The following is a 24,069-nucleotide window of genomic DNA, read 5'->3' on the forward strand; positions in this document are numbered from 1 at the left end:
GAGCACAGCCTGGTAGTCTTCGCCCTCAGACCAAAATAAATAAACACAGCCAGCTACAAAAACACATTGGCTGGGGCTCGGGGAAGCCCACACTATAAGGGAGGGAGTCTGAGCATAGACTGTCTGATGTTGCAACATTGTATTTCAAGTTAAAAAAGTAAAAAAAATAAAATAAAATAAAAAGAAATGTGTGGACTGAAGTGTAGGGAGGTAGGTAGGTTAGTGTTGGTAGGTTTCTATGTTATGTACAAGCAGATATTGAATTTTACCTCTATTTTCCTTTTTTAATCTGTATTGATTACAGAGTAACTATAATGAGACAGGCAATCTGTTTCTATTAATTCTATATTTTTTGTGTTGTAAATTGAGGGGCAAGTACAATACAACTTTCTTCTTCATGCTCCTTTTCGGTCATGGAATATGTTACATTTGAAATTTGCTTTTTGTTGTGTATGGAGGGCGCTTTGTATTGTACTGATGGTAAAATAGATAAATACAATTCAATGTTTTCGACATATTTTAGTTTATTGCATTTGCAAAGGTTTCTGTCTTCACTCAACCCTAGTAGTGTCTGTCTCTTGCATTTTCTTCTGGTAGTGTTTTAACCGGAAATGACGACTCGAAGCAAATTATTTTGGTAGTGTAAAATATTTCGTTTTTCCATACAAAAAGGCTTAATAGCCACGTTTGCTTTACTAGAGGTGTAGGCGAATTTTCCCCACATGTATTATTTATAAATAAATTAACAAAAAATGTTTTAAATTACGGCAAACTTGTTTGACATACATACCCAAGATGCATTTCGTCCCTGCCTTCTAGTTGAGTGGCTGGGTTGCCGAGCGGCAGCCAAGGGTTAGCGGCTTGTTAGCGCAGAACCCATTTGGAAAAGTGATTACTTGTTAGCTAACTGCTAATAGCAGCGGCCAGAAGTAAGCCGGCCGTAAGGAAAGAAGCAAAACTTCACCGACTTTGAGACGTTCACTTCGCCTGCTACTGAAATACATGCGATTGATTTTTTTTTTTTTTTTTTTTTTTTTTTTTCTAAACGTGTGGATATACATTTTTTTTTTTTTTTACAACCTGAAGAAGAACATTCTGGTACAGAGGTAGGAGAAACTAGCCAACTTTAGCTAACTCAGCTTGTCGGCGAGAAATAAGAAGAAAAAAAAACCCTGAGTGGAGTGGACTGTGTGCTTGTGCCTGCCTCACACTAAAGTGCCAGGAGCAGCTGCTGAAGAAGAACTTTGACAGGGGGTGTTTCACACTCCGTTGCAGGGACCGAGGGAAGGCCGACCGCAGAAGTTGTTCTCGTCCTAAACTGCGACGAACACCGTACTTATTTCCTCACGTCTGGCACTGGTTGCCACGCTTTGCTCTTGTCAAACGAAAGGCAGGGGATCCGTGGGGAAAATGCCTCGTAACGGTACGTGCCTGTGTCAAACCCACGAGTTCTAAGCTGGTTCGCAGTACCGGCGTCCTGCTCCTCGAGTTCTCTGGAAGCGGACAGGCTTGGGGCAGCCAGTGAACACGTCGAAAATGCCGAAGAAGAAAAGTTGCTTCCAGATCACGAGTGTGACGCAGGCACAGGTAGCCGCCAGCTGCATCGCTGACGACACTGAGAGCCTCGATGATCCGGATGAGCCCCGGACGGAAGACGGCTCGTCCGAGATATATGACGTTTCCCGTGCCGACCTGGCTGTGTGTGAAAGGAGTTCATCCGAGGAAACCTTAAACAACAATGTGGAGTCTCAGGAACTGCTGCTACCCAGCACTGGCCCTTTCAACGAGGGAGCCTCCTATAAAATTATTGGTACTGCTCAACTCGGCACGTATAATTCAGGAGCAAGTTTGTCCGGGCCAGCTAGAGCCCCACCCAATGTTCCTACTACCCACCCTTTGACTGTGATCAATCCCGGTCCTGCTGCCTCTGTATCTGCCAATGTTGCTCATACTGCTTCTGTTAGCACCAACTGTATTTCTCGCTTCAGGGTCATTAAACTTGACCACGGCACAGGAGAGCCCTTCAGAAGAGGCAGGTGGATGTGCACTGAATTCTATGAGAGAGAATCTGGCTCAAATATTCACAGAGCTGTTGACAGCATTAAGACAACTCTAGCTCTTGATTGCAGCATAGAACGAGACAGTGGCCTTGGGGCTACTATTAACTCAGTGGTCTCTAGTACTGGTCTTTCTCTCCAGGCTTTTGAAAACACCACAGGCGGTGCATTCTCCCTTGAGCACCCCTCCCACCTTATCACCTCGGAGCCTCTGCAGCAAGGCTACAGCCTGGCTCCTCAGTTAGGGAGTGGGGCAGGTGCCTTCCAGTCCGCGGGGTATACAACCACACCAACAGAAAAACCACAACAGGCTCAAGGCAGTATTCAGCCTTTTGCCCCACAGACCTTACATTTGAACAGCCTCAATGGTGTGCACCAAGGTGCCGTGCAGAATTCTCCCCTGATGCCTCCTGCTACTCAGGCCCAGCAGCTATCCTATTCTACTATCGTTGTCTCCACTGGCCAGCTAGACTATCATCATCAGCACTTTGGATCAAGCACTCAGAGCCCTTCTGCGTTGGCCCATCCTGCATGGTCTCAGTCCAGCCAAGTGGTCTCACCAGAACTTGTCAGTGCTGGTCAGAGGGCACAGGGGCTGGATGGAGAAGCACGTTTATCAAAGGGCATTCAGCTGCAAGTGGGAAACTCATCAGCTTTAGCGCCCATCCTCACAGGAAGTGACCAACAGCAGCATACCAACCAGACACAGTCTTCAGGAAGTGTTGACGTTTCCCTTGCATCTTCTATCGCTTCCCATGGTGGCGTTCACAATGCATTTGCTATAGTGGCCAGTCTGGGTGGAGGACATGTCCAGCCCCAAAATGCCCAAATGAGAATCCTCACAAGCCTTCCATCCAGCTTAGGTAACCATGCAGAAGATCACAGGCACACAGCTGATTCGCCACCTCAGGCCAATGCAGTTGTGGTGCCGGGGAGAGATGGAGTAAAGCCTTTCATCACTCAAGGCTTCGGGCTGCCTGCTCCTGCTGTCAACAGCCTGTTTGGCATCCATATTGCCATGAATGATGATGAAGACAGGTAAGAAGCTATACCGTATAAGCAATGACATTTTTCTTGTTGTTTACTGATTATTCCCCCCATTTTCACTCAGAAATCAAAATCATACATTTTGTCATTTTTATTTTTCACTGGTCTCAACTTGTGGAGCGAATGATTAAATATATTTATATATTTGTCCTAATAATAAACATTCTTGTTGCATTCTACAGCTGTCATTTTCTAGGCAGCATAAGGCCTCCGGTGTCTACCTCGAGCACACCGTTAAAAAGTCTTTTGTTGTGCTTTAAGGAACATTAGATACTGTAAAATCTACACCAATCAATTGAAAGTAACAGATGGTGACATTTAGAGACAGTTCTAGCTATTAATGGAGTGCAAAAAAACACTGAGGTTTGTTCCCTTTTTAAACCCCCACAGCCACTGCATTATACAGTACATCCTCTAAAATGTGGAGGTTATTTTGGTTTAGGGGACATTAACAAGAACTTGGATAAGTTCCAGCAGTTTGCTCTCAAGCTGACAAAGCAATGACCGTCCCAATGTATTCAGGTATTTTCTTTTTTTGCTACTGTCTGTCTAGACGAGACAAAAAGCTTGCATTTAAGGGGTCGTAAATACCAACTCTTCACTTCACTAGAGCATTTCTCTAATGTACACACCAGCTATTTTTAGGGTCTGTCTGATGACCCTATACTTCACTTAAGCAGAAGTGTTGCCACTGCCATTCCGAGAAAACAGCAGTGAATTGCAGAAGTGATTTTGGAAGGATGACCCAGATGAGGACTGACTGCACATAGTATTTATCTAGCTTTGGTTTATGACACTCACTGCAGTTTTTGTTGTTCTAGTTTTGAGAGAGTCGGAGCAGGATGAGTATGTTTATGTTTTGGGAGTTTAAAGCCTTATTGCCAAGTGCAGATACTCCAGAAGCTTATCATTGTCTGCAGTAACACCTAATGCCAGTGACACTGTGGAAAGAACGATAGGTGATTAGTAGAAAGAAGAAACATTGTGTATGGTACCAGGAAGGGACAACTTGTGCCTAACGTCTGCGTGGTGGAACCTGGTGCTAGTGCTGGACTGGTATTGGTGTCACAGTTGTTACTTAGTTTGCACTCAGTTTGCTTTTCCATAGCCAGAGCTGGTTCGAGAGCAATGTCATGAGGCCATTGAGTGGCCGCAGTTACTATACCGACGCAGAATTTCTTTCTGTACGTAGCTAGACACCTAGGACCTCTTCCATGTTGAATGATCAAGTGGATCTGAAGTAGTATTGAACTTCCTGTTTTAGACCTTCGACCTTTATTGAGCCGTCCATCATTACCCCAGATGACTCATGCTCGATCTAACTGCAGCTCAAAATGCTTGTAAAAACAAACATAAAAGATGTTGTAAATATTAGAATACATCTTATAAACACATCCATAAATGCCCAGCACGCTGTCTTTTCTAAATAATGAAATAGCTTTGCCTGAACTGTTTTGCTAACAAAATTGTTTATCTTAATTAACAACATAATATATTCAGTCTGTCAAGCATTCTGTATTTAATACTTTACTTATTTTTAATGTCTAGATAAGCACACATTTATCCCTTCAGTGTACTTTTAACTTTGTACTTTAATCACAATATACCCAGATTTATCACGTCAAAAATGGCTTTTAGAAACTTAGTTAAAACTTTAACAACTGTTAAAATCAGTTATTGTAAAACAGCCCTGTTGATTCAGTGTACCTATAAATGCCATTGATAAAGAGGAGGCACATTAATGGAGCATCACCCAGTATAATGAAATCTGTACTTTGTACTGTAGTTTTATTCACATTGTTGCTGCACAAAGCTCATCTGTGTCAAGGAATCTGCTTTTTATGACTTCTGTTATAAATTTGACTGACTGACGGGAAACCACTTTGGAGGTGAGATTATAATGAAATTTTCTCAGCCTAAAAAGGTCAGCAACTGATCTCAGCATGCTGTATTCCTGCCAAAAGGTTGTGTAATGAATAAGGTTATAAAACTAATGGGACAAATAAGATCTCTTATTCTCTTTCAATTTAATTAAAATTTTATGTGCCTGGGCGGGGAGACTATACTAAATCCCCTGTGCACAAGTACAATGTGGGATTCTGTGTGTTAAAATATGAGTTTTGGCAGTTTTGAAACTGCCTCCTAGCACTGGTTCTGACACATGCCTCTACATATTTATGACGGGCAATATACATTTCAACAAACAATTAACACCTTACTGTAGCGACTTCAGAACATACTTTACAGCATTGTACCAGCAGGAAAACAAATAGATACACGGATACAACTTGACATCACACTCTTCTTGATTTACTCTCCCATTGCTCCACCCTCTTGGTCTTTATTGTAGCACCAGATTTGAATACAATGATTATAAGAATGAAATTCAACGTCAATCCTGTAATATGAGTAACGCATACAGTGGATTAAAATTGCGTCTCTCAAGGGCCCATGGCACTACTGTAAACATTAAACGTAAAAATAAGTAAAATGATAAAGTATAAGTTGAATGACAAAAGAGAGAAAATCATTAATACAAAGACAAAAGACATTAGTGAAAAAGTACAACAGTGCAACACAAGTCAAAAACACAAGGCACATAACAGGTGGAAAACCTTAAAGTGGTAGAGTAGTGTAGCCTTAAAAAAAAAAAAAAAAAAAAAAAAAAGACAGTTAAATTGGCCAGTGGTGTGACAGCAAAGGAATCATGTTGGGGTTTTTAGTGTAGTTGCCACAGATTTCGACAGAGCGCTGACCTGCCTGAACCTCCGGGGGATACACATTCCTAGGCTCTTGAATAGCTGTAATTATAGGAGATCCTAAGCTGTGACCCAAGTTGACAAGGCTTCTCCGATTAAGCTTTTGGGCCGGGCTGCTGGGCCTGCTTCCTGTGTGCCTGTCTCCTTTTTGTTCTATGTCTTTCTATACCTCATATTTCATGTAGCCTTGCCTGAATCTCAACTAATGCTATAGTTTATTGTTGTTTACGTTGAAAGATGGAGGTGAATGGTGTGCGGAGAAGTGGTGGAATAATTTTCACAGCAGGACCCACCCTAATATTTTAGCAAGAGGCGGTCAGGGGATCTCTTCCAATTAGAGAGAACCTGGCAAAGCAAGTAAACAATCATGCTTCTGACTACCTACCGTAACTAATTTATCTCTTTCTCTTGAAGTTAGCCAATTGAATCAGCTGCAGTCTGTTTTAGGGTGTTCTGGGAATTGAGTCACCGTTTGCAAATTTGGTATTTGTTGTATTTTCTAAAATTCTCTCAACAGCGTGTGAAGTACAAGGATTTATTTTTAGCCATCTGACTAAGGAGGAAATCTTTTCACAGCTACGTGTTTATCAGTTTTTACTCCCCTTGGACAGGGCAGAGTTGAGCTGAGAACTTGTCTAAGGGTCTAAATTCAAGGTAGGTATGGCAACAGGTCAACCAACATTTTCTTTTCTTCATTCTTAAATTGAAATGTTTTGTGTACATTTGTCTCAGAATCGGTTTGGACTCAGAATCTATTTAATTGTTTCTTCCTTAACTGTTTTTTTAATGAGCCATTTCCTCTAATATGGAGTTAAAGAAGTGAGATAGAGAAAAGGTCAAGTTTCTTTATGGCGCACTTGGTAAACTTGCTTCAGAAATGTGGGACTGCGGGTCTGTCATTTCATTCTGCATCCTATAGTTGGAAGTACGTGCTAAACAGCAGGGTTTCAATAGCGAGGGCCTCCCAGAGGCAGAGATGACTTGCTTGTGAGTAATGAGGATGTGAAAAAAGCGTTGCAGGCAGCTGCATTTGAGTCATCCATCCTATCTCTTCTCTTGCTCACTGCCCACTTTCATTGCATGTTGTCCACTGATCTGATGCACTGCTGCTAGTGTGTATTTGTGTCTGTGGCTGATTGTCACACCATGACTCGCTGCACTATCACCTTTCAATGTGAAAATTGATTGTGCAATCACACAACCCTAAAAACCCTAATCCCACCCCTTGTGTTTTTTGAGCAGTCCTAAAAACCTCAACCTAAATATTAACTAAACCATTTTTTGATCATTTCTGTTTAGAAATTGTAGTAAATTAAATCTTGATAGTTTTTTTAATTTTTTTTATTTAGAGATTTTAAGCCAATGGATTAAAATGCAGTCTACACTCACGCCCTAAATAGGTCACAGTCAATGAATGTGTTGACACCTGCCATGCATACAAATACTTTTTGCTTGCCTTGCAATGAAAGGTTTTCAGTGTTGGTTTGACGACTGCTTTCATATTTGCCATAGTGTTTCCGCCTGTCTTCTTCCGTTTTCTCAAGATGCCTTTATCTCGTCTGTCAAAACACACAGCAGTCTTTTGAAGGTGAATGCGTGAAGCGGATGTGACTCATTGTGCCAGGATAGAGCGTTAGCTGTTTATTCACAACCTTGCAGACTGGATCGTACCGTATCAGTGAATCAGGTTTCATTCAGTCTAATATGCACCAACTTGTCCTGATTGCGCAAAATGGGAAAACAAGCTTCTAACAAATAATTTCCTTTAATAATTATGTGAGTCTCTTGTTTTGCTGTTTTAAGTTGGTGCTCTGGTAAAATATTAAATTAGAGAAAATGCGGGTGGAGGAAATTGATTAACACATTTAGAGTTGGTAACGTGACTGAATCAGACTAAATTTGTGAGGGATAGTTAAACATTTTGGCAAATTTGCCTATTGCCATAATTGCTATAGTCGTATGAGTAGGTACATTCCCTTTAATTATTAGTTGCTGTTGTTTTGAGAACCAGGGGGCAGAGACACAACCTGTTTGGCAAATAATGTGGAGGTGAATGGTACAGGTCTCCCACCCTCAAAACTCATCAAATACATAACCCAACAACTCCAGAGTGCACAAATTGTAACCTGCACACTCACCACACAGATTATGTGACGATCATCATTTTTTTTTTCTTCTTGGAAAGAAGCTCTAATGTTTTCCATTCTTATAGTCTCATTACATAAAGATATATTTGATGAATGCATGGCAACTGCTGTAGACTGCTGCTGTTACCTCATTAGGGCATTGAACGCTATGTGCATAAGACACACCCTATGTACGGTATGTAAAAGTGGTTGTCTGTGATTTGTCACAAGACTCTGTGAGTGTGGCGTCTTCATGGAGAAATCAATGTCAGCCAATAACAGAAGAAGAACCCTGGACGAGGGTCAGAGTATTGTATTGAGCAGTTGCGAAAATGTTGCCTGGTCTGAAAGTATTGCTCCTTTTGAAACAGTTTGTTAGTTACAATTTAATGACTTTCATAATTGGTTGTATTACCAATTACCTCAAATTTAAAATGTTGTGTTTTGATAAGGAAGGCTTGTCTTTTTTCTGCAATTGCTTGGTCAGTCAACTCAACTTGTAGCAGTCACTGTGAGTGTGACAGTTAATTGTTGTTTGACAAAGAATGACCAGCCAATACAGAAAGATACTTAGGACGCGGTTACGTGTGTGATACTTCTGCATTCCGCCAATGTGTTGGCTCCAATATGTGGGTCGTTCCAGACTCCTGAAAAAATATGCATGACTTCAATTTCTCCAGAAGTCTTGCACTGTACCGCATCAATGGTGTGAGTCAGGTGCCTCTGTAACTCACATGATCTTTTGCCAATCACAACTATCCTGGAGAACGTCACTTACAGACACGTCGGGACGCAATCAATCAGAATGAGCTGAGACACAGCCCATGGGATTTTTTTTTTGCTGCAGTACCTTGAGTGGCCATATTTCCAGTCCGGTATCCAGTTCTTGTAATACATCCATGGTCAGGTGTGATTGTGTTTAACCGTGCGATTGACACACCTGATTAGAGTTTCCAGTTAACTCGACATGCACGTCTTTGGAAGGAAGTCGGAGAGAACCTGTGCAGGCTCAGTGACATCATGTAAACTCCAACGAAAAAGCTGTGACTCTTAGTCATACAACTAACTTAAACCCTTCTTCAGAAACGAGAACATACGGGGTTGTTGTTGTATCTCCATGCCGATCCTATCCCATACAACCTGACCAAAGATCTTTCTGACTCATCGGTGAATGTGGTAACAATTGTGTTTCACTGTAACGCTGGCTCTCACAGAAGAACACCCATGTTGGTGTGAATTATTTTCACTCACCTTTCATTTTGAATGACAGAAATTTTCAAGCCAATTCATTGCTCCTTGAGCTTTAACTACAGTTATAATCAGCAGTCTCTTAAGTTTAATACAGGACCTATCAAAAACTCTCATAGTGTTCTGAGCCTCCATTAAAAGAGTCTGCTGCCAGTGTTGGTTGACTGCACAGCTGTGACCTGGGTCTTTCTGATTCACGCTAGGCTGAGGCCTGGCCTCACACAGAGACCACTTTGCTGGTGAATGTTTTCTTCTTGCCCCCTTGGCATTGCCAGATTGGAAGATTTTGATAAGAAGAAGATGCCCTTCATTAATTAAATAAACTGTACCGTTAAGGTAGTTCACATATAATCATCCAAGTTAAAGCAGCTGCTTGTTTCGTGGGAGATCAAGGATTGGATTTATCTTGCCTAGAGCGTCTTAACTGACGCTTTTGTGTCCTATCTATGGCATGTTGTGCAATAATTGTCATGTCAAGGCAGTTTGAATTTCCATGGAGATGCTCAAACCATTGCGGCCTTTGTCCTCGTATCTTTGTTGTTGGATGACATGAAGCAGATGGATCATGTTGGCTTTTGACTGGTTTATATTATGTAAAAATTGTCTTTAATCAAGTTACGTAATGTCCTCATCTTTTGAATAGAGCAGGCTTTGTATGGTTGAAGTGAATGTGTCTTTACACCTGAAAAAGAGTGGTGACTGACACAACCTCTCTCTGGGTAGATTAACTAAATCCACTGTCAATCACTTATTACAGAAACAGAAAACTTCAATCACTCTTAGTTGTTTTGCCTGAGGTTAACTCAACATGTTCAGTGTTTTGACCTTTTTTTGTCCTGTAAATTGCAGGCATGTCAGTCTACATCTGTAATAATTACATTAAATTCAGTCCAGCTGCCAGTCCGACTCAACCTTCAAGGCTGCGATGACCTGGATGACTTCCGACCTTTACAGACAGCTCTTATATGTACATTTGTAGTATGCTTAATTATCGTGAAACCCTTTATTATAGCATGTTCACTTGGAGCAGTCTACACTTGCTGCATTTTGCCTGCTATCAGACAATGCAAGTCACTACGACTTGTTTGCGTCCGATATCTATCATGGCTAAAGAGGGATACGTGGGGGGGAAACGTCAGGGGAGAGTCCACGAGGCACCCTGGTAAGTGTTGGATAATTGATGGGTGTTCCAGGTGGCCATAGATGACCTCTTTGACACCACCTTCAAACCATTTGTCCTCCCTGTCCAAGATGTGAACATTACAGCCCTCAATGCAGAGGCCTTTCTCATGCAGTCCCGTCCTGAGGTGTTGGCTCCCTCTGTGTTGGGCCATTTGTTTAGAGGTTTGGTTTAACCATTGTATAGGTTGGGGCAGTTGTTGCTACATTTGGGCAGTGTGCGAACCACACTGATGAGCTTTTGTCTTGTAATTTTATCCAGGGGATTAACCAATATCTTCCTAAGGAACTTTTTTGTTTGAAATGAACTGTTACATTATAACTGGTATAGATCCTCCTAATTTTTTATGAAAGTCTGAAGTCTGAAACTTTGATAATTCAGGACCTTACTTTTAACTGTGCGCTGGTGGTGATTATTTATTTTCATAAATAAGGAAGAGTTTATCATCATGTTGCTTCGTTTTTTTGTTTGTTGGTTTGGTCTTGTCATTCCCCCTGTCTGAGCTCGCATCACGTTTTTGACCCCTCACTTTGGGCTATAGGTCATTCAACTGCCAACCTGTTTTTAGGAATTTACATACTTTGTACACTGCTCTGTCACTTTCGCCTTTTCTCTTCAAACTTTTTGTTGCTTTCAGCAACAGTGCAGGTTTCAACAGCTTTAAAAGGTCAAATTTGTTCTGGTTGCCGGCAGCGAAATGTCAGTTGTTGAACTGACTTGAGTCAGAACTGACATAGAAATAACTGGGCTGGTAATAATATGCCGATGGTGTTGCCTCACCTCAAATGTCCATGTGGCTCTATTCCACACTGACAAAGGTGTTCCTCATTTTTCTTCGTGGACTGCTTCTGCTTGTTATCTCAAAGGACAAATCTGTGCTTGTTTCTACAGATATGTTTACGTCTATAGCTCCTCGCTCAGAGCTACCTTTGTGTTGAAGTATGCTTTCACTCAGCTCTTTAAACTTCCCGACTCGTTATTGCAAAACACAAAGGTATTGAGCTGAAGTTCGAAGGGTGTGGTGAGATATATCTGTCATAGCGCGAGATAAGAACACTTGGGCTTAAATCATTCTTTTCAGGTCACCGCCACAGTAGCAGATGGTAAACCTCGCTTTTCTTCCTTGTAAATGAATTCCTTTTTTTTTTTTAACACTCTTTTAGAGGCTTGTGCATGTAGTGAAACTATTCACTCTACGGGTTTGTGGACCACCCCTGCTCAATGTGTGACAAGCCTCCCTGTTAAGTTTGTATTCAAAGGGCAGACTGAGTGGAAACTGGCTTGAAATTGAATTGAACTGTTCCTCGGCTAAATTCTTTTCACATTACAGCTAAAAAAAATGGCTCTAGAATGCACCCATGAATGCAAAAACATAGAAACCGTATGATCCATCTACAACCCCTTTGCCTGCAGTAACCCTGTTCATGATTTTAGCACCAAGTTAGTGCTGCATTTTTTTTCTCTACCCACATTTCCTACATTTGTCACGTCTCTCCTTGTGAGCATAAATGTCCCCCTTTCTTTACTCACGTTTCCTCTTTCCCTGTTCCTTCCTCCATTTAATTGCTTCAGCCCATCCACAACCTTTTTAGCGGGCCCTCCGACCTAGCAGATTACCTCAGTCAAAGCCTTTGGGCAACAGTTATGAACATAGATGTGTTTACGACCACGTGTGGCTCAGCCAGGCTGACTAAACCAGACTTTGCAGTCCTTTAACTTTGCACACCTTGCATGTAAAGTCCACACTGACGTGTTGTTTATCCATTTATGGACTATTTTGTCTTTTTTAACTCCTAGAGTGTCGTGTCTGAAAGCATGTCAACAAGGTCAAACATCTTTCAGTCTTTGTTTTGGATTGGATAGTTTTTTTTTGTTGAGCAAATCATTTTTATTAAAATAAACTTCCAGCAAGTGTAAACACTATTTTTAGTTCCTTTTAACAATTACCGTTCCAAGTGTCGGCATTTTTGGTTATGCTAAAAGTAAATTACCATAAATCAATAAATTGAACCAAACTTTAAATATGTCATTGTGCATAGGTGTTGACCAAATTAACCAAATTACTTTCTCGCATCTTGCAGTTTTTTATTTTGTTTTCAGCATGTCATTGGGTCAATATATTAATATAGATTTGTGTAAGTATGTATCAGTTACATGCTGTATTATACCCACGTTTTGCAAGCTCATATGAGAGCTGATTATTTAAAGAACAGTAGCAGTTACGCGATGGCATTTGAACTTGAGCCTGAGCCAGGAAAAGTTGCAGCGCTTGTTTGTTAGTCTGTGGGCTCAGTGACTCAGAGGTGCTTCATTGAAAAACCTCTCAACTAACTGCTGTAGGTAAAGCTGAAAAAACACCTCACTTGTCGTCTTTTGTCGGCCCTTTTATAGTATGGCTTTGGACTTGTTGGTGATGAAAGAACTCAGTTCAAAAGAGTAAAGGGGCATTCCTCAAAATGATTTCTTTCTGAAATATGTGCAACGTCAACTGGGCAGCTGCTCCAAAAAGAAAAAAGAAAAACAGTTGTGGTGCTTTTTGCGAGGTCTGAAAGCATTGCAATCGTTCAAACATTCTTACCTGTTTGTGTTTTCGTCAGTGTTTTCATCAGTGTTTTCGTTGAGGTATAAGGGATAAAAGTAAAGTTTGTCTTGGTTAATCGCACACATCTCTGTTTAAACCTCACCCTGTTAACAGCTCTTCTTTTAAATGGACCAAAGGGAAGGTTTTATTTATTTCAGTGGTTCAAACTTAAAGGGTTGTACTGGTACTTAAATTTAGGGCATTCCGGGAAACCAATTTGTTGGTCTGCTGAATGCTTCATGATGAGGCTGCCTAGTGCCCCCAAGTAAAGTGGCCGCAGCCCTTTTTCGCCCTCGATCCACTTAGACTTACTGTATGATTCCAGGCAATAAAGAAAAGATGGAAGTGGCATTAATGGGCTTTTTAATGGTATATTGTAGTTTGTTGCTGTAAGCCAGTTTCTCAGTAATATCACTGTTAATGACAGACAAGCATTTTATTAACAGAACATTAATGGAAAATGGAAAAAAGAAAAAGAAAAAGTGTGTTCTCCAGCCCTAAAGAGTTCATATTAGGATAAGAAGCCAGTAAAATGTTTGGCATAGTTTATTTTAGTTTAATAAATTGCCATTTGCTTTGTTTTATTCTTAGAAAATTCACTTAGTCCAACATTTGGCAATGGAGTTGTTTTTTATTATTTTAATTAGCCTGTTGCCCTCACATAGACTTATTTTGTTTCGCATACACAGACATGCATGGACGCGCACGCGTGCACACATCCACACACACACACACACACACACACACACACACACACACACACACACACACACACACACACAGGGGTATGGCATATCTCAGAAAACTGTTAGTCCAAATGTTCTGGTGTTCTTAGAAATACCCATTAGTGGAGGTGCATCATTTTAAAAAGACTGCAGAGCGGTTGGCAGGAGGTTCCCCCTCCAGCAGAATCTGTGGAGCCTTTATGGACAAGACAGAACTTGACATTGTGTTGAGCTCGGATCCCAAAACACACATGCCCTTTTTAGATGGAGGGTGGAATCTGGGTGAAGATTAGGAGTTTTCAGGGCTTACATAACAAACCTCATGCTTCAAAGGCAGTGCTGTATTAGGACACCCTTTTAACCTTTTCACCATTTTCTTTTAATCCTTAATTGACTTTTTGTTTGTTTAGAAAACAAGTATAATTACCTCTCATTAGGTTCCAAATTTCCAATTGTAACTTGATTTAATCCCAAGTAGCTGACCTATACTGCATCTAGTGACTGCCTCATTCTGATAATCAAGAACACTATATTCTTTCTGTGTAAATCAAGCATGACAAAATCAGATTAAAGATTGATGTGGTAATTAAGATAAGTATTGTTGTCATTGTTATTACGCATTCTTATTTTACCTTTTTTTGTTGTTGTTGCAGCTTAGTTCCTGATGGTATTAGTCTGATCCAAACTTGCACTTCAGAGAATGCCCAAATGAATCCAAGACCTTGATCTGAAAAGTGCTCTGTTAGTCTGAGAGCCTTGTTAACAACAAAGTAGTAGGATATTACCTGTAAAGCCTCAGGAGGAACACTTTTCCTCTTAAAGCATTCCGTTGGGCTCTAAATCCATTCTGAACCAACTGTCCCGAACCAGTCAGTGAGATAAAGTAGTGAAATCTGATGTTAAGACGTGCTATGTGATTAATACTATTTTGCTAGTTGAGGAGAGTTGGCTTGTCAATCTAAAGTGATGAGGATGCATAACAGTCAGTGCTTCCTGGACCAGGTCCAGTTACGGTGTAGGTTGTTTTGCCAGCTCGGTTTGTGCTTGAAATTTCTTATTCTGAAATGTGCATGTTGAGGTGCTTTTGCCAACAACCTCAGGAATCCTCCCTTTCCTTTGTGTTAACTTCAACAGATAGCTTCAAACAATAACTGCAATTCCAGGATGATTCAAGTATGTCAATGTGGACGTCCACACGCTGACATATTGTCTATAAATAAGTGGTGGAGGCCTGCTTGGCGCCAAATAAATATTTGTTTTTCCAGGTCTAAATCAGAGTCATGAGTAGGTGAGTCTGCTGCCACCGAGCTTCCACCCAGACAGAAAAAAGCAACCATCTCGCTTGTGTCTGTCCCGCTTACATAAACCCCAGAATCCCAGGATTGTGTATGTTTCACTGTTAGATGCTCAAAAGTCTGGAAATTTTGGAGAATTCAGATGACGAGGAGCATGGGAAAGGATCAAGACCCAAGGGGGGTTTCATATATTTGGCTTTCATATAGTCTGTAGTAAAGTCTGCACTGCTTGCAACAAAACTTCAGATTCCTCTTAAGATCTCTTTGCGTTAGAATCCTTGTGTACAGCTGCATCAGTACATCAGACAAAGACTATTCTTCTGACATATTATGCATTCCTTACTAGAGCATTAAGCTGTAGATTTTGAGTTTATTTAACTCAACTATTTGGCTCAACACCCACCCAAAGCTAATCTGCAGCTTTCGACCATAATGTTGTCTTTGGACTCTCTGCTGACCCCTTCTGGTGCAGTCGGTGAACTGCAGCAACCAAAAAAGATTTGAAATGGCCTAAAGCAGAAACGAGACATATTTTACAAAGAAAAACAGTGAATTGGCAGTCAGTGCACATTTACCGTTACATCCCCAACATTCCAGTTATTGTTTTGAAATATACTTGCTGGTGGGTGGGGATTTGGAGGGTCAAGAAGGGGCTCCAAGAAAGCTGAGATCTAATTTATTCAGCTGCCGTCCCCTGGAGTGAGTATTTGTTTGGTTTGCATCAGGGACGTGTGCCGCCGCATCTGGGTCCTTAATGTGAGTATGTTAAAGTTCCTACTTGGGCCAGAGGGCCACACTTTTCTAAGGCACGTGTCTTCTGACTCACTCTCTTCAGGCAGTGGAATTTATGCGTTTCCCCATTTGGTCCTTCCAAGTGAGTAAATAAGACCTGCTAGTGAAGGCAAAGCTCAGTTTAACTGGTGTCAAAACAAAACAAAAAAAAAACTGTTTTTATTCCTAGTCCTCGGTGAGGAACCTGGCTGTGTGATGTCCCAGCAAGGCAGTCGCTGACACAGATGTCTGGGTTTAGAGGTTGCTGGCCCGAGGGCCGGAAATGTCCAAGCAAAGGCCACTTGCTGGGCCCAACCCAGCAAGTGGCCCTTACATAAACCACCACATGTCCTCCTGCTTTATTAACGTGTACAGTTTGTCCCATTGTCCCTCAAGGCTTAGTGGCTGCAAATTAATTTTGATATTTTGCGTCACAAACATGTTATTACAGTCCCTCGGGCCAGACTTTCAGTCACTGGCCCAGCTAATTCACTCCACACTGCGTGTGTTATGTGTGCCCTCTTCGATGAAACATCGCAAGCTGTAGCTATGAACGTTCTGGCTGTGTCCCAGATGAAGTGTTCAGTTCAAAGTGAGGAATGTCTTGAGTTGTCGAGCTGCCTTCAGGTCGTGGGACCGAGTGAGGCACTTGTTTTGGAATGCAACTCATTTTACCCCGCTGTCATCTTTACAGTGAGGACACTTCATGCTACATGTTAGCCCTGCAATTATGGCATTCTTGGGTTCTTGGCATTTGGTACTTGGACATTTATTCACTTGGTTGTTTAAAATAATTGCCATTTTGCTTTCGTGCCCTGTGAAGTTACACCACAGTGAAGTTTACGTTCACAATCACTCACTGTTAGTGCCCGCACCTCCCACCCCCCGAAAAACAAAAACAAAATAGGAAATGCAAACATCCAACTTGTGTGTTCAGAGGTTTCTCTTTAATTCACAGTAAAAGGAACAACGAGATCTTTGTCTTGTTTGCTCTTCATGTTTCAGCCTGAGTAAGTCCTGCACTGGGTGGAATTGGGTAGTTGTTATTCTAGGTAGGAAGTAAATTAATGCCATTTGCTGGAGGAGTAGGTGGAGGAGGCTTAGCCCCGCCCCCCGTGTTATGTGTCCCTACCGTGTGACTCGAGCTCTTATAAACTCTCTGCTCAGACTCAAACAAGAGAGATTTTGTTTGAACGGCCTGTACTCCTACTCTGTCAGAACAGATTTTTTTTGGTGGGGTAGAATTGTACTTCATTTTTCTGCGAGAAGCGAAAATACATCATGCGCTGCAAAATGAGCTACAGCCTGCCCTGCTCGCCGGGAACGTCGCCGACGTATTCTGGACGGTTAATGCCGTACCGGTCGCGATGCGTCAGGTAAATAATCCATGTCTCGTACCAGGACCCAGTTCTGCGTTACTGCCACTTTGACGATGTTTCTTGGAAATGTAGCTTCCCCTCATTTTTGTTCACGTGTTGTTTCTCGCTTTCTTTCTTTTCTTTTCTTTTTTTTTTTTTTTTTAATGTTTGTCGTACAGTGTTTTTGACACCTCCACCCGCGCTCTTCACGATACTTTCCTTAAACGCGTTAATATCTTTAAATGGGATGCCAGGTCCGACTCGCGTACGGCCAGAACATTGTCCATAGCTGGTTTTTCAGCTGCTGTGTGATATGCAGGCCAGTGATCGCTGTGGTCGCGGCTCCCCAGCATGTTTTCCTCTCCTGCCTGGTGGATGTGATGTACGTGCGACGCCGCACACGGCACCGGCAGCAGTTTCCGCGGCCGCTGGGGCTCCGTGTGGCGTTAACTTGTCCGTCGGTCAAAGCAGGACTTTACATTCTTCAACGCAATCTTTTTTGGGGGGATTAGTGCACCTCGTAATATTTTCCTCTAGCGTTTGTTTAACACACTTTTGTTAACACCACAGCTTTTGTTGGAATGATTTCCTTTATATTGGTTTGTACTGAGCAACGTCCATATGTGTTGGTGCCGTAGACGTATCAAATCGCTGACTTTCGTGGTTTCTGCCTATGACAGGGTTTGGAAAGTAGACCAAACCAAATACACCATCCTTACCAAAAGTAACTGTATTATTTAAGTGGGCTATTGTCACTTTAAATTTGGAGTTATGTGTTTTGAAAGTATGTAAAAATTTCCACAATGACCTCCTTGCTCGGTGACTCCGTTGAGTCACCCAACCTCAACCCCGTCTGTTCTGACTTGTGTGTTACAAAGTTGGAACCAACATCTCTTTACTGGTTGATATCTTTGGCCACTGTTCATCTGTGATGCTGTGATTCGTGTAGTTTTTTTTTTTCCTTTGAGCCTCAGATACGATCTCAAGCGTGTTAACCCCTAGATACAAGTGTGACGTTATTCAGGGCATCGCGTTTTGTTTATGGCTTTACTGATGAACTCCTTCGTCATGTTTGATTGAACAAGAAAAAAAAAATGCAGATATGAGTTTAAAATGCGCAATTGGAGGCTGAGTATCTCGTGATTAACTTTGCTCTTATCTCTCAACAGTACGTCTGGTGCCAGTGTCGTTGCCATCGATAACAAGATTGAGCAAGCAATGGTAACGTCATTTTTATTTTATTTATTTGTATTTGAAGGGGGGTGACTCTTTTATCTACAGAGAGACACTGCGTATTATGACGGTGACGCACATTCTTTGCAAGTCAGTGCACTGACTGGTTTTGTTGCCCACGCACACAGACGTGTAAGAGGAACAGAAAAGTTATTTTAGGTCAAATGTATGTAATCTGTTATGTTTAAATCACAGTCGTTAATGTCACAGAACTTCTTTTTATTTAATTTAAAGTATACACTTACAGAATGTGCAATGTATTTTTATTATGTGTCAGTTAAAATTTGCCCTCTCTTTGTCTTTCAGGACTTGGTGAAGAGTCACCTGATGTATGCCGTCCGCGAGGAGGTGGAGGTGCTGAAAGAGCACATCAAAGAGCTGTACGAGAGGAACTCTGTGTTGGAGCGGGAAAACGCCGTGCTCAAGTCGCTGGCCAACTCGGAGCAGCTCGGGCACCTGTCCAATCAGCTCATCAAGGGCAGCAACAGCACATCGCCGCTCCTTCAACAGCAGCAGTACCCGCTTGTCACCAACAGCATAAACAATAGCAACTCCCCCATGTCGCAATCTGAGGGGGGGCAGAGTATCAGGCATCAGCCCAACATCACGTCGGCGTGAGCCGCACGAGCCCGTCCGCAGTGAACAGGCTTCGACTCTTGGAAACGCAGGAGGGAGTTCCTGTTGGGAGAGTCAACGAGCGCTACCGTCCTCTTCACCAAAAGGCTTAGCTCTGCATTCAAGTTTCTCATTCTGAGAAAAAAAAAATAATAATAATAATTTTGCGACGACATCAAAGTTGACCACCCAGAGTCTTGTTCAGTGTGTGCATGTTGCTGCCTCTCTGCCTTTAGCGTTGTAAGACAACTACCACCCCTTGAAGTCTTATGCGGTCGGTTGCAAGAAGGTTGAATGAGATTGGAGGAGGGGGCAGCGCCTTCACACTGGCAGATCTCATGCAGGAAATCGGCTGGAGGGGCAGCGGCACCTTGACGGGTCGGCGCTAGGAGTCGCGTGAGCCGGGAGATCAGCCGCGGGAGAAGCCCAATGCAGCTTTTGTCTCGTCCTGCAGGGTCCAGCCAAGCACATCCACGCCCTGGTCTGAGTGGAGCAGGCAACTGAGCTGAGAAATCGGAGGGAGAGCAGCTGCCCCCAGATGGGAGGGCCACCAAGGCCAGCGGCCACCTTAAATCACGAAGTTGAGCACCTCGGCTTGTTATATGCTGCAACAAACATTTTGTGTTGTTTTCTCAGAGCCATCGTACTTTGACGTACGTTTAAAGCAAGAAAAGAAAAAAGCATTTTCATGGGTTAAATTTTAGTATTTGCATTTATTTATTTCAGGGCTGCTATGTACTTAATGTAAAGGAACAATTTCATGGAGATACTTAATGATAACACAAACCAGTTGTTTTTTTCTTTTTTGGTGTTTTAGAATCTGTCAGGTTTCAAATTTTGATAGTCTCTTGCAACAGGTAGAACTCAGTAAAAAGGCAATAAGATTCTTTGTAGAAATACTCATTCTCATGAAATATTGCTGACACTAAATCCGAGCTTACATTAGGTAAAATCCAGATTGAATGTATATTTTGTAAAGTGTAAAGTATTAATGTGCAAGGAGGGTTTGTACAGAAGAATACTTGTTAAAATGTGATGGGATGTTTTGATAAAAAAAAAAAAAGGATTATACTCACCCTTTTCTTTTTTCTTAAAAGAATTTTCCTTGTCCAAACATACAGAAATACAAATTAATTAATGAGCTGGTTTGGTTAGGTATATGGAGAATAAAAACTGTGAAAATTACAACCTACTTTATAACCAAAGACGAAAAGCTGTGCAACTCCTTTTTATGATGCACACTTTTTCTATTTTTCTCCTTTGATTATTTTTGACGCTGTCTCTCATGTTCTATACACGAACCACTTTCTTACCTCGTGCTTTTATCGCGGCGCTCTTTGTTTTCCCCGTCTATCCATATTTGCAAAACGTTTTACGAAAGTGAAAGGGAACAAGGTGCAGAGAAAGTGGAGAAAGTGGTGAGGGTGGTGAAATCAGACCCAAAAAAAGAATGTTGAAAAGGAGCTCGTGTTGGACAAGCATGTGGGCCCCGTGCACAAAATCGCATCGATGAAACCCTCTTTCTTTTCTCTCCTGTATTCACGTCAATGCTGTGCTAAATTTCATATGCAGTTAAAAGGTTTTGTTACGTTGCCTATTTTAGTGTATTCAACAAATGCAGCCTGTCGAGTTCACGCACAGTGTTCCGGCTTACAAAAACAAATACATGGAAACATTAGCACATACGCAAACTACGAAAAACACAAAATCCCTATAAAACATTTCACACTTTCCAGCTGGAACACAGTGATTGTGTGTCTCATGTCCTCTTTGCCTCCTGTGCCATCGTCTGCCGTTGCCAGACAAACCAGCAACTTCGTGTGTGGCTTAGAACCAAACCATGCCAATGCTTGGTAATTGTACAATCAGTCATCTTTCTATGGTCTCTTTAATTTCCTATTTCTCCTTCTGCAAATGGGCTTTTTTTTCTTCTTCTTTTGTTTCTTTTGTTGTTTTTTTTTAATTTGAAGGAGATGCCGTGTACATGCCAAGTGTACTGTATGAAAGTGTTTACTGAGCCTTGGGGAAAATACAGTGCCCTTGTAATGTGCTGTTCTGACGGTTTTAGTTTTCATTCAAAAATAAATTACTGTTTTATTAAGAGAATGTCTTCTTGTTTATTTGCCCACATATTTGTGTGATACACCAAACCACCATGAAAGCAGATCAGCAGCAATAGCAGATGTGTTTAGAGTTAAATAAAAGATAAAACCAGGACTTTCACGTTGAAGCAGCAAAAGGGACTTACTCCTGACATTTTAGAATGTGAACTCATCCTCATCCAAGAGAGACGAGACGTCCAGAAACTGGAAAAGAAGAAACAGAAAATTATTGGAACATAAAAAATGGGTCAAGAGTTATTATGAGTGAATTTCCTGTTGAGCTTCTGACATAAATATTTGATTAAGGGTACAAAGAAAAAATGTGGCTCCATCTTTTTCATGGCGTGGCCAGCCCTTGAACTGAATACAACAGGATTATGACAATTTAGGACTTGTTTTATATAAAGGTGTCTAACGGGGTCATTCAAGTGCAGCAGCAAACCAACTCCCCGGGTGTCCTCACCACAGGCTGCCCCCTCGCACTGTGATGTTTGAGCGACAGTGTTGCATTGAGAAAAATTTTCCTTGATTGAAACTTTGGATGTCTCGACTTGCCTCTCAACAAAGGGGAAAAATACCTGCTCAACAACATGTCTTCAACATGTCACCATTCTCAACAAGCTGGCCAAAAGTCTTATACAATTTCCTTGCTGATCTTTTGTACAGTTAATATATTTTGTCATTTGCAGAGTGCATGAAGTTTTCAAGAGAGGATATTATCAGCAAAGTCTGACTTACAAAAGGAATCCTATGCTTGTTCAGTGACGGTCGAAGTCTGATGTGTGATCATCTCTTTCTAAATAGTGCTGTGGGAGCTAATGAATGCCCTTTCACGTCCCTTCTTTTTGTTGTTTGCAGGTACCACCATGTGAATCCAATTTCACCTCATGACTGTTTCCAAGTTAAATGTAACGTGACCCACTATCATTTGCCTCCAAACAAAGGCAGAACGGACCATTTGAACATAATTTTACCCAGTTGTCTACGTTGACATTTGGGTGGCCTTTTAGTGGGAGCCAGTCTTTCTTTCTTCAGTGGAATTACGTCATGAAATGTGTTGGAAAGCGTTTCTGGCAGTTTGGGATTACATCCCCTGCCTGGCAGTGATGCAACAGTATGTCGTAACAAGGAAATTAAGACTCAGGAAACATTTGTTTGGACTTCCTTGACCAAAATTGCCGCTTTATGCCAACCAGGTATAATCCACAAGGTGACTCGGTTAATGTTTGATTTATTTATCTTTTACTTCATGACAGCTAAACCTCCTCAGATGAAATTGATGAAAATGCTGCTTGTTACTCGACTCTCTGACTCCGCAACAAAAAAAATAATATGACAGTGGAATGCAGGCTACACTCAAAACTGGGTTGCAAACCCTAGTGACTCCAGTGAACCAGACTTTGTGTTTGTTTTTCAAACTCCTTTTCACCTGCTCCCTAATCATTGCTTGAGTGTTTGCAGCAACAGGCTCCAGCTCTGAGTCACAGCAAATCATGTAGACCTGTGGTTGGAATGGGGTGTGTCTGCGACAATGAACAAATACAGTGACGTAAATAGATAAGCACCAATGACAGGGAAGAGTTGGAAAAACGTTTCTGCTTATTTTTGAATTTTTTGTTCTTGTTGTAAGAGCAACAAACCCGTTGGCCTGGTCTATTGGCAGGTTGATGTCTGACCTGGCCTCAAATTTGCAGGTTAAGGCTTTTTATTGAAGTGCTTTCATTGCTGATTAAACTGTTGCCACTGAATACAATTTATAGTAAGCAAATTGCATATATAAATACATATATATTTAATGTCTTTTCTTTCATTGTCATTACTATTGACGTTGCAGTTTCTCACTGAAGGCATCAAAACTACACGTGAACACACATGGAATTATGCAGTGTAAAATAACTCAAACACGCTTTATATTTAAATTCTTCACAACAGCCACCTTTCATAAAAATCAAATTGAGTTATTTAACGTGCTTTTCTTTGCTGCATAATTACATATATCTTGCTCATATATTTGACGTCTTCGGGATCTATTTGCAGTGGACAAAGTTGTCAAAGTAGTTCCGCAACATCTGGACAAATTATAGTGGTCATTTAAATATATATATATATATATATATATATATATATATATATATATATATATATATATATATATATATATATATATATATATATATATACATATATATATATATATATATATACATATATATATATATATATATATATATATACATATATATATATATATATATATATATATATATATATATATATATATATATATATATATATATGTACATATATATATATATATACATATATATATACACACGTTATCGGCCCCATTCTGAGAAGCGGCCAACAGAGGTCACTAAAATAACATAACTTTCGAGCGTTGCGAAACAAGATCATGTTTATTTAATTGCTTAAGGACATTTGTTGGCAATTATCTTGTTGCGCGGTGACACAATGAAAGTCAGCAGAAATAAGTCCTACGTAAACTGCCCTGGGCATATTCATGTGCGTGCGCATTCAAGTTCTTCGAAATTGCCACTCACCACAGTCATCCTTCACGCCGAGCAATTTAGGTCAGATTTTATTGAGTTGCCATCGACTCACGACTGCCACCCAGTGGTCAAAGTGTATCGTACTCGAATAATATGACATCGACCGACAATGAAAAAGGCTTTGGTCCCAAAAGCAAAACGCTGACAATCAAACAAAAACATACATCTGACAGATTTTAAAGATATGATCAGACTGGGTTTTATTTGACCGAGAGTTAGGCTTTGGTGTTTTAGTGTCTCGCCATAAAAAGTAGCATGGCAAAGCCCTCTTAGAACAGGGGTGGGCAAACTTTTTGACGTGTGGGCCACTGGTGGGTCCTAGAATTTGACAAACGCAGGTTTTATAAAATGATGTTGAAATATATTTTCAAAAAAGTTAAGACTATAACCCTAAAAATTCCT

General features: G+C 41.1%; 1 protein-coding gene across 1 annotated transcript; it reads left to right on the forward strand.

The window, feature by feature from the left end:
- The first annotated feature begins 800 nt into the window (after positions 1-800).
- tsc22d2 (TSC22 domain family 2) lies at positions 801-21,101 on the forward strand. Its single transcript, XM_076022730.1, has 3 exons — positions 801-3,095; positions 18,317-18,368; positions 18,687-21,101. Exons 1-3 carry the CDS (start codon positions 1,537-1,539, stop codon positions 18,996-18,998), a joined length of 1,923 nt encoding a protein of 640 aa, XP_075878845.1. The 5' UTR covers positions 801-1,536; the 3' UTR covers positions 18,999-21,101.
- Positions 21,102-24,069: the final 2,968 nt, after the last annotated feature.

Source organism: Nelusetta ayraudi, unplaced genomic scaffold, assembly GCF_046127955.1.
Source record: "Nelusetta ayraudi isolate G7.1 ecotype Tasmania unplaced genomic scaffold, CSIRO-AGI_Nayr_v1 ptg000013l, whole genome shotgun sequence".
In the NCBI taxonomy this organism is placed as follows: Eukaryota; Metazoa; Chordata; class Actinopteri; order Tetraodontiformes; family Monacanthidae; genus Nelusetta; species Nelusetta ayraudi.